The 12,425-nt window shown below is 33.2% G+C and overlaps 1 protein-coding gene across 3 annotated transcripts in view; it reads right to left on the reverse strand.

Annotated features, from left to right (window-relative positions):
* Window positions 1-12,425, reverse strand: part of snu (ABC-type transporter snustorr) — a 118,125-nt gene that overhangs the window by 26,225 nt on the left and 79,475 nt on the right. For all 3 annotated transcript variants that reach the window (XM_076130391.1, XM_076130390.1, XM_076130389.1), the window contains exons 4-6: window positions 11,767-11,885; window positions 6,065-6,183; window positions 5,481-5,676 (exon numbers count right to left, since the gene is read on the reverse strand). In XM_076130391.1, the coding sequence (XP_075986506.1) occupies window positions 5,481-5,676; window positions 6,065-6,183; window positions 11,767-11,885 (434 nt within the window). The remainder of the gene's footprint in view (window positions 1-5,480; window positions 5,677-6,064; window positions 6,184-11,766; window positions 11,886-12,425) is intronic.

Consider the following 12,425-nt stretch of genomic DNA (forward strand, 5'->3'; position numbering starts at 1 on the left):
ATCCGTCCCACCAAACTATGAGAGTGATGGAATAGAGAGTGTACCTGTGTATTGTGCACACACTTGGACACTATAAACAAAGTCCTGCACAGATGGCAAGTTTCAATGAAACTGACCGCCGTAGCCGTATATCGGCTAGGAGGACATTATCGTTGTAGGATACTTGACTAGTTCTTTTCTGAGGCACATAAAGCGGTAGTTTATTTATTCAAACTGTCATATTTAAATGAGCTTAAACGCTATTGAATAGATAAACTACTGTTAAATGTATCTCCGAAACTAGCCATAGGTCAACAGAAACTTATTAAACTTGTACTCGTAAAAGGTTGATCTAAGATGCTCATGTTTGTGTTTTCCGTTAATGATGTTAAAATTTAATTTACTATAGACTGAAACATTATAATATGCACTTCAATGCCAATGAAAATACGATATAGTAGGTAACATCACTTCATCGTATTATTATGCTGAAATGTATTTGACATTTCATAAAGAGTTTGAATTGACTGTTTTACTAAACTTTTGTAACTTTGTGAACGTAGTTAGATAAAATAGTTCACACGATATATCATTTCAGATCGTAATTTTTCCACACATTATTTCTTTCCTTCATTGGTCAACCTATTAATTAGTTGGTATATAATTAAATCAGTTTCGCAGTACGAGGTTAAGTTTGGAGCACAAAGTCGTTGGCCCCAGCGACGCAAGGTGAAATGCAGTAGGTGTCTGAAGGTCGACGAACGGTAACTGAAATAGTACCGTCAACTAATAGGTGCTTCTTACAGTGATTTAACCTTAGTATTTGTGAAAACTGAACATTGAAAGAGACACAGAACAGTAGCTCGATTCTCTACTACTATCGACTACTGACAACCGGCTAATCATTGAGAAATTTTGTATGAAAATCTGATCAGCGCCTCTGATGGGCGTCATATGAACTTTTTTGGCAGTACATTTTAAATGTCAAACTTTCGATACACGACAGTACCGACAGTACAGAATCGCGATACTGAATTATATTTTATTCAAAAATTTTATTTTACATTTAAGGTCTCCTCACAATATTTTTCTACATCCTGAAGATGTCTTTTTTGTCGATACTTATAACAATTTGTTTCGAAAGCATCGGTTTTAGAAAAATCATCGGCGTGTTGCCTATAGTTTGAACGTGGGATTTCTTACGTAAAAGGTGAATTTTTAATGCTAATAGTAAAGGAGTATCTATCAAATTAAAGTTTCTTGTTACTGAATTTTGAAACTAATTAAAATACAGGTTAAATATCGTACCTGTCATTTTAACGCGTAATGTGGCAATATAGACAGACCTATTAATAATTAAACGTCACTGAAATTTCAGTAACGTTTCAGTACTCAGCCGTTAGAAACAATTCAGTACGACACATCTGGTTTGACGGGAAATCAAAGAAACACTTGAATTGCAATTTAACTAAAATGTACTAAATCTAAGTAGGTGTTGTCTCATCGGGCACTTAGCATCTAGTTGTTTGTAACGGGTGTTTAACAAATAGTATCGTTGTATTAATGTTTGCTCTCAGCTGTATCATTCATTACTGTGTTCCCATTTATTTGCCTATTGCAGTTTGGGTACTGAACTTTAAGAAAATACTACTTAGAAATTGTATTGGAACAATATAGAGCTGTGATTGCTGCATACATTATGTTTATTTAGGTGAATTCGGGTGTATTTCGAAGGACGCACAATAACTATGGATTATAATACATATGTTTAGTGATCACACTCTCTGGTTTAGTTTTACAAAATAAACAGTTTTGAAACGTGGACGTCTCATAGCCACTCTGGGAAACAAAACTTACTAGCTGAGCTGGTTTACCGTCCATGTAGATTAAATGAGACCTAAATATTGGAAACACTTAACAAAATAACGAAAATTAATCTAACTAATCTTTGTTTCGTACCGTTACCGATATCAGAATTTCCATAAATAAATAAATTTAACCCATTAATGTCCCACTGCTGTGCAAGGGTCTCCTGCCGTATTGAGGGAGGGGTTAGGCCTTGAGACCACAACGTCGTCAAATGCGGGTTGGGGACTTTGCATACCTTCTACTGTCCCATAATCTACCTCTTAATAAAAAATAATCATCTCAAACCCTTACTAATCAGTCTTTCAACAGCACTAATTACTTGTCAAATATTTAAACACAATAACAATAGTTATAAACATAAACAAACAAACCATTGAACAGTGTGTAGCATGAGAGCATGACGAACGTGGACAAACGCGTACAAACGCATTCGCTACGCTGCTTGTACGAGTAAAGACTTATTGTAGGTTGAAACAATGTTACTGAACCGAATGGGCAATTGTATTGAGTAATTTGGACACAGTGTGTTAACATTATTAACATATTTCTTAATTGAATCTGAACTTTTACTTGAAAGTAGCTATTTCTGTCTGAAACTGATATATTTTGTTAAACTGCTTAACAAGTTAGATGTAATTTAGTGGTGTGATAGCTTGTGTTAATATAGAAGAAGGCAACTTTTTTGCAGATAAAAATTGACGGCAAATAATAAGGTTTATTTGATATTAAACCATTTTTTACGTGTTAGTCCATTTTGCTTAGATATTACGGAACTCGTCCTGAAATGAAAGGGGGGTAAGGCTTCAAAGCTAACGCTAGCCAAAACAATTTGGAGACAGAATTTTGATTATGTTGGTTTCGACAATATAAGGACAAACTAAGAATTCTAAAAATAGCGTTTTTGTATGAGTTTAAATGCTATTGAATAGATAAACTACCGCTAAATGTACTCATAAACCGGGGGTAAGCGCAATCTACTTAAATATGCTTCTCTAATTATTTTGTTTTATAATTTCACGCGTGTTACAGCCAAAGGTGTAAGCAGAGAAACCTTTTACCATAAGGTAATATTGTTAATCCCATGTAATAGGGGGCAAGTCTACTACCCTACTCTTATATTAAACAAAACTAAACAAATTAACGTGTAAACCTCCATACATATTTACAAACACGTGACTGTAAATAAGAAACTGTTACATAAATACTAATAATACATACATACATACATACATACATTCATGAACGTTTCACAATAATTAACCTGTCAGTCCACGAGATATGACGGGCAAAAACTTAATATTATACGTCATTCATCGATACTTACGTAATAGAAATTATTTTTAAATATAGCTCTTTAATAATATACATAATAATATAATAAGTTTGTGTGTTGGGAGTAATCTCAAGAACTGCTGGACCGATTTTAAATATTCCAGTTCATTCAGACCAATTCAGGCTTTAGGACTTCTTTATATTTCGTATGTAAGTCTTGTAAATTTGTATGTTTTACGACTATTTATTTCTGTCCCCGTTGCCTTTTGGGAATAGCGTGGACTAATCCTTAAAAAAGTAAAGTCATTTTAAATACGGGTAAAGGCACGGGCGAAATAAAGTATCATAACTACAAACATTAAATCATGTGTGTATTTAACTTTGATGTATACTTATGTCTATCATTAATTTTGACATGTACTTTAATAAATGGTTCTATTTATAAAAGGGCTTTCGATTTCTAAGGTTAGAGTCATTGAATAGTTAAATGTTAGAAAGTGGCCCAATAATTGATTATTCATATCATATTATCATTGGACAACTGATTATTATTAACTAACTTATGCTTTTATTAATATCACACTTGCACCCAAAGGAGAGATGAATGAAATTCGCTGAAATATTTCGCAATTTACATTTATTCTTCAATTTAAATCTATCCAATAAAGAGAGAGGGCAAACCTCTACACAAGAGCAATTCTTAGTGCGGGAGTTGTCTTTAAAAAAAACGAAAAGAAACCTTTTTCCATATACCAGGCTCTTTACCAAGCTCCGGGCTACTAAAGAGTATATGAGCAGTCAGTTATAGATTATAATCATTTCAGAGATGACTCTCGACAACCAAACAAAAAAATCAAAACAACTTTGTCATATAAAATTGCATATTTTTTACACAATTCTCGCAATTCACGACAGTTCTTACCTATACCTACTATTGTCTGAGTGCTATGTGCTAATATTGACAGTCAATATGTGTGACGTCACTCACACACTCACGCTTTACATAACACCTTATATACGTTTCCTTTCGCAAATATATATTCTACCAATATTTTGTCTTAGTCATGACAATGTTCATTTTTAGTTCTAATAGTCGTCAATCTATACTAATATTATAAAGCTGAAGAGTTTGTTTGTTTGTTTGAACGCGCTAATCTTAGGAACTACTGGACCGATTTGAAAAAATATTTCAGTGTTAGATTGTCCATTTATCGAGAAAGGTTATAGGCTATATATCATTACGCTACTACTAATAGGAGCAGAGTACCAGTGAAAAATGTTATAAAATCGGGAAAATTTTGGCCCATTCTCTCCTATGTGACGCAAGTAAAGTTGCGCGGGTCAGCTAGTTTATCTATATAAGTATGTATTTAGAAGTATATAAGTATGTTTATCAGTTATTTGGTTTCCGTAATATAGGCTTTGCTTAGTTTGGAATAAAATGGCCATATGTGAGTTGTGCAATGATATTTATATTTATATTTATGTGTTAAATCAAGTTAAAAAGTATGTATATGTAGAATTTATTAATATTCTAATCAATTGTACTTTCATGAAAGAGTCATCCATCCAACATTTCTCATTTCATTTACAATATAAGTAGTATATTACCGTAGTATATCTGGATATTGCCACTAATTTACTTAAACGTGTACCACAATAATAGAATTTAAGTTATAAAACAAAACGATGCGGCAACGTTTTCTCGGAACAGTCTTTTGTATAGATTTCATAATAATCTATCACTTTACACTGACAATAGAGAGAATCGTTAAATCATGAATGTGAGTAATTACTTTGAATTCTTAACAAATTGGCTTTTCTATGAATAAGTTCTTGAAGTAAATTTAGCACTTTTAAAATAGTCATAGCTAGTTGTACTAATAACTACTTAGTGAGGAAGCTCAAATTGTGTGTTCTTAGAATCATCACAGATACTCGTATATTATTATAGCTATTTTTCTTATCAATATATAGAGTAAGTAGCTCTTGATGCGTTAAGCCCTTGAGCGATCTGTTTCGTGTTTCAGAAGTCATTAAAAAATATAATATTAATTACATATATAGATCCCCTTTCTAAAAAAAATTATATATCATAATCAATTCGCAAATCCATACAGTATATAGAAATAGAATAACCAAAAATAATGCGAGAATTTCATAAGTGAGTCTATTGCAGTGGACGACTTAAAGTTGATGATAATATTTATGGCTAGCATCAAAATAAAATTAAAAAATCATTTCAGAAAGGTTGTACCTACTAACCTCAAACTCTTCGTCCATTGCACTGGACTTGAAGCTGATAATGATAATTATGGCTAGCACCGAAATAATAATTGAAAAATACTACTAGTACTAACCTCAAATTCTTCACCATTCTGTTCTCACTCGGCAGGTCGAGGAAGTCGAGCAGGAACCGCAGCCGCTCCACGATCTCCCTGGTCTCCATGCCGAAGATCCAGCCGAAGTACATCATCGTCTCCTTGATGGTGAACTCCCCGTACAGGGCTATTTCCTGAGGCATGTAGCCTACGCGCTTGCCGGGGACTCCAGACCCTGAGGAAAGAATAGAGAGGTAAGAAGACTTGGAGTCAAGATGCTGCTGGCCTTGAGTGGATGTTTTGGCTGTGATCTTCTTTTAAGTATAGAAGACAAAGAATAGATAAAGATATGATTTTTCTAAGGTGGGTTTATGATTTATGACAAAAATTACGTTACTAAAGTTGCTATATTTTATTGCTCATTACTTCTTCATTCTATTTACTACCAAAACCTTACTATAAACTTTGCATTTTTATAGTAGTTACCTACTTCATTATTTGTAAAGCAGCATTCTCCATCGCTTTTTCTACGAACGCTCATAAATTGACCATATCTCCTATTTTAAACTGCAGTTATTTCCTCAAGAGGTCAAAAGTTTTATCCTAAAGACTATGATGGTTACCTTTGGTTCCCGGCTTTCCTCCGAGCACCCATATCTCTCCGCTGTTCAGTTTCCGCCTGCCCACGATGCACGACAGCAGCGTCGTCTTGCCGCACCCTGACGCTCCCAGAAGACCATAACTGAAACGAAACAACACATCAGTATACTGCATGCCGATATACTTACTAATATTTAAAGTACATACAGTACAAGAAAAGAAGCCCTTTTTAGATATATGTATGTATTTTAGAAAATTTTATTCGGAATTGAAGAGACTAAAGGTAAGAGAAGCAGCCGGAATACGAAAGTTTAATCTTATTCTTAAGATTTCGGTTAAATAGTTCGTCATGAAAGTATGATAAACACACTTCTTTTGTGTGATGAGTAAAGGGAACTTGCCCATTTTGTTGCCACCAGTTCATATGAACACATCATATACATATAACATATTACCTGTATAATTAGGAACTGCTAGTGTAACCCGGCCAAGACGTCAAGCAAAAAGATCTCTATTTTTTTTGGATTTGGTTTTTATATTCTGATCATTGTATTACTTTTATTTTTTTAGGATTATTAACCGATAATTTGCATATCAAAATGACAAAATATAGCGATATTTTGTCACTAGATTTAAGATCCGTTGCAGTTTTTTTAAACCCACTGATATCCCACCGCTAGGCAAGGGTTTACTCTTGCAAATAAATATATAAAATTCTATTCAAAAAATATTAAATAACAATCATCTCGAAAGTTAAATTCTAGTGTACATTACATCGAGTTAGTCACGCTACGATACCTAAATATATCTAGAAACCATCGCACATGACGGTTTCCTAAATCCAAGATGGACACGCTTCGGGGCACACTTGCACACACAGTGCGAGGACGAGCCGTTTGCGAAACTACCTTTGCATTCACCTACCAACTTATATATACACTTTTATTCGTCTTTATGTCTATATACATAAGGTTTACAGTTCCCTGTGTGGGATTTTTATTTGGAAAATGCTCAGTGATTTCTTCATTGCAAGGAAAAGACGTATTTGATTACGGGATGGAGACAATTTGGTTTCAAAATTGTTTGGGTGTCGTGTTGTCACGGTGGTGGGTACAGATCTAAATTAATGGTTTAATTCATGCTTTGTTTGCCTTCACCTTGGCTGTTTTAAGATTTTGATTGTTTCGGATATGTTGCAATATGTACTCTCAAAATTTTGGTTTGTAATTAGTGAGGTCGGAAGTTTGTAGTTATTAAATTTTTATGCATTTTTAATTATGATTTGGTGGTTTATTCTTTATGAAATAACTTTTGGGAAATTATAAGACCATAGTTTCAGTCTGTGTACCTACTTTTTTTATAAATTACTCTTAGAAGAATGAAATTAAGTTCATTTCTAAAGGAAATCTTAAAATAATGATACTTTGGCTACAGAAAAATGAATGTTAGCTGTAGCCCGAAATAAAAAAAAACCGGTAGATTACTTCAGCAAGATAAACATATTGTTTTGTTAACGTTTTAAATAAAAAGAAATACTACGAGGCGTGACATACTCCCTTTTGTTTATATTGTTATATATTGTAAATATTTAATTATTATGGTTTAATTATATTCTATAGTTATAGCCAATAATATTTGTTAGCAGTTTACTTTAACTTTGAACCCAAAAATTTCCTGTGAAAAAACCTCATACATATCTATAAGGTCATACATTATAATCAGTTTCCATCAGTCATTTATCAGATAATATATTATTTATATACTAAGGTCAAATACATACAGACGTGTCAGCGCTAATGATTTCAATTCATTATCAAATTTGCATACTTCAATGAGAAAAATATGCAAAAAATTTATGTACTTGGTTATTTTTTGTATGAGGTATTGAAGGTTTTTTTAAATTGGACTTTGTATTTAATTTTTTGATAGATTAATGGACGTGATATTAATACTTGCTTGTTTAGGCATTTAATAATATAGTTTTTTATAAATCTAATAATAGTTAAAAGATTTTTACTTGTTTGTTAAATCGCGTTAATTTCCAGCTGATTTATAAATGAGCTCAGATAAGTTAATTAATGTTTTGTCTTTTTCAATCTAGTTTTTAACTAGCTGCCTGTGAGAAAGACAAACCACGGTAACGGAATAATCGAAAGATCTTTAGACTTTTAAGTCATTTACTTATGTACTTTAATTAATTGATATATTTTTTGCTAAAGACAAATTATGTCACAAAAATGTATTTGGAATAAAATAAGTGATTATTTCTTGATATGGTAATTTAAAGCTCCAAATTATAGTTTTAGCACTCAAAATCCAACTCGAATATCTTAAACAAAAAGCTCTTAAGTCACATACACACATTTGCGCTCACCGGTCGGTAAACGATTTGTGGGTTAAGCAACCATTGGCGCGGTCATTCCATAGATGGGTGACCGCATAGTGGTATTTGAACTGGGCGTCTTCGTGCTTCGGAGGGCACGTTAAAAGTCGGTCCCGGTTGTTGTCAATAAGATAACAGTCGTTAAGCCACGTCACAGGCCTCTCGGGCGGCTTGAACAACTTTGACACTAGGTTGACCACTAACCATACGACAAACAAACACCCCACTTCTTCAAAACCTAACCTACATAAAATGAGTCCAGTATTAGTATTCGTCCCTCGTGCGTGTTATCACAATCAATACATATTGAGTACATACAGTACACTGATCTTATATGGCACGGGCATTTTAATTGTCACTCCATTTGACGTCAACATACTAACATGGACTTCCCGACTGAAGACACATTAGTTGCGTGTGTTATTGCGTTAGTATTATGGCAACTGATTATGAGCTCCTAGGTTCAATTCAAGGCTTAGTAATTTTTTGTACTAGCTGACTCGCTAGGTTATGATAGCCTACAAATATATTATTATTATTCCCTACTTCAGAAACTGTCTTTTCTTGGTATTTTTTAATTATTATCTTTGAAAAGAAGTTGATTTTGCTATATCTCGGGTCTTTAATTTGCTCAGCAGTGAATGAAATGAATGAAATAAGCATAATAGACAAACATATACGCATTTTTTATATTGTTGTGTAATGATACATCCTATGGTTTGTTTCAATTATTATGAAGTCTAATGAAGTTATCTGGGGCTCAATTTTGGTATTTTTTTCTAAACATGATCATCGCATTTCACCAATTTTAGACATTTATAAATACCTTTCCCTAGTCCGCCTCTGTTTTAACCTTTTTACTACAAATTTAGCTCACAAATAGCTACAACAAACAAATTACTTATACGGTTTATAAAATATGAATACATCTTTTTACACACTTGATTATTGCTAAGATCTAACTAAGATTAGGTTACAAGATGCTGTAATAAAACAGGTTATTGGTATAAAAACTTTAATTATTTGTTTGTGACCGAGCTTGAGGGGTCAGTAAAAAATATACACGTGTTTTGATAAAAAATACTTAAGGTCTGTTGTCAAGTGAAAATTAAGACGAAATTTGATTAATAGGGAAACTAACTGCTTGCTTTTATAGAATGCTTGTTAAATTGTTAATCCGGGTTTAAAGTTCCATTCGTACATTTAACTTATTTTTATTCATGGTATCAAAACCTATACCGAAGATTCGTTTCTTAATTTAATGTGCTTGAATTAAAAAGTTTGGGAAAAAGGCTATCTAACATTTAAATGCTATTAAGATGAGCGGAAAATATTGTTAAAGTCTCTTAACATTAGCTACTGATTACTCAAAGTAAATTCAACATATTATTAAGTCGGAGAAAAAGTCTTTTCGCATTATAGTATGTATGAACTTGTAATAAAATTTGTTTGACTTCAAGAATCACAAATGCGTACACGGTTCATAAGGTTTCTTTCAGTGAGCTCGTGAGGTACCCAAATATCGAGCTTTTTTGTGTAGAGAAACGATTTTATTACAAGTTCATACATACTATAATGCGAAAACACACATACTAACATATGAGTCTCTAAATCTCTACTCAAAACAGCACTCAATTATTTCCACCTCTTTGGTCCTTACTTTAATCTAATAAAGTTTTGACGTCAATGCTCGTCAGATTACACCGTGAAGAGAGCATGACGTCATTCCGCAGTCATTTCAGCCATCGTCGATGCAAATTATTATTGTGCTATTGTTTTTACAATACTTTTTATAGATACGTTTAGGACGTTGAAACAAGTAATAGGTTTGTTGTTGTGTTGAGTGTATTTGTTAAATGTTAGAAGAGTTTTTTATTTTATCGTATGGTTAGTGGTCAACCTAGTATCAAAGTTGTTCAAGCCGACGGGCCCTTGACACGGCTGAAAGACTGTTATCTTAGTAGACAACAGCCGGGACCGACTATTTTCTTGTCTTATGAAGCACGGAGACGCTGTTTTCAGTCAAATTTGTTTCATTATGTTCAAATACCTCTACGCGATGAGCCAATTGATGAGACTAATATATTGTTAATGGCAAAACGCAATACAACCTCTGTCTACACCGTCGGGTAGTACAAGCACGATGTTATGAATAAATGAAATTATAAAAAAACTAGATATTTTTCCTAACTCCAGATTACATTTAACATTTTCTAAAGATTAAATAAAGCATAATATTTAAAAGAGTGATGTCAATCAAACATCTCTGACAGTAAACAGGATGTTTTGAAACCTAACTCAATGATCGAATTATTAAGATTTAATAGCTTTAATTAAAATAACTCGTTTTTAACTTTTTTTTCAAAGATCACGATATAATGATATTAAGGAAGGCATTGACTTTGCTGTAATATACGCACTATTTTGCAATCTTAGGAAATAATATTAGGTAATTTAACGCCAATTAGTTAATATGGTATTTGGTCATAGAATGGAAAAAATTGAATATATTATTATATTTTGGATTGTTTTTAGAACGTTAATATTAAAAAATAAATAATTTAAACCTATTAATGTCCCAATATGTCCTAACTAGGGGGAGGTTAGGGTTAGGTTAGGTTAGAGAGGATTCATGGAAATTCCCCCTCGAAAGGGCTGAAATTTCTTGCAGTCAAAGCCACAGGCGAAAAACTAATAGGTATAATAAATAAAAAGTACAAATGACTTCCTAACTAATGTGTCATGTCTTCCTACTGTCATATTAATGTTGCACCTCGACACACGAATCGATTGTTTAATAATAATCGTTTGTCAGAGGTTAATAATCTTTTGTTCTCAGTCCTTGGGTAGTACTTCCTATACTAAGATGGGCTGGACGTATTATTGTAAGGTCATTGACGGTTTGTGCACGTGATAAACGTACTTGAAGGTTTTGACGTTTTGGCAGAGATTGCAATTATTATCACATTGATCACAAGTGTAAAAAAGTTATTATAGTCTAGTATATCTATGTTCTTGAGATGATCAAGTAGTCTTCTGAATTAAAAACATAATTAATAAAAGTTGTTTTACTACTAGTTTCTACATATTAGCTCCTTTTTTAAAACAAAACGTAAGTTTTATTACTTATTCAGTCATTATAGTAGTTAACGTACTATAATGCGAAAAGACCTTTTTCCCCAACCTAAATCCAAATTATAATATTTACAATACCAAACTTGAAATAATGGTTAAAACTAGCTTGTAAGAAAAACTTGATCGCTACAGAATAAAAAAGCGTCTTTATCCCATTTGCTACATAATATTACGTCTTTTTCAAGTGGAATGAGTGTGTATACTCACATAGTGCCTTTAGCGACGGTCATGTTGAGGTTGCTGAGCACATGGTTGGGCCTCTTCTTGGAGCCGTAGTGCTTGAACGCGTGCCGCACGCACACCGCCTGTTGACGCTTCTGATATATCTGTACACAAAACAATATTCATTAGATTAACTAGAAAAATAACTTATATAATTGATATAAATATTAAAACTAGGTCGGATGTTATCCCTGCGCTAAGTATACTTTTTGTGTTATAGGAGATAATTGCCTGAAATAGAGCCCTAGAAAAGTACCCTCTTATTCATAAAAATATATAAAGTTATGAAAGGCTTATAAAGAGTTTTGTTTCTTTCACACCTTAGCGAAATGAACAAGAGAAAACATATTATAGTAGTTTTTTGATTAAAATAGGTTTATTGTGTGTTTATGAATAGTAGTAGTCGGGTAGTCTAACCTACAGCGAGGTTTTTTACACTCAGGAGGAACGATCATCAAAGTTTGACTGTGAAAATTAATTGAATTAATAAATCTTGCGGAATGCGCTAGGGGTGTTCATGAGATCATCATCTCAGCCGGGAATCGTCCACTGCTGGACAAAGGCCTCCCCCATCGAGCGCCAATAGGACCGGTCCTGGGCCGCCCTCATCCATCGGACTCCGGCAACCCTTAGTTCATGAGATG

The sequence above is a fragment of the Anticarsia gemmatalis genome, chromosome 24, assembly GCF_050436995.1.
Source record: "Anticarsia gemmatalis isolate Benzon Research Colony breed Stoneville strain chromosome 24, ilAntGemm2 primary, whole genome shotgun sequence".
Classification (NCBI taxonomy): domain Eukaryota; kingdom Metazoa; phylum Arthropoda; class Insecta; order Lepidoptera; family Erebidae; genus Anticarsia; species Anticarsia gemmatalis.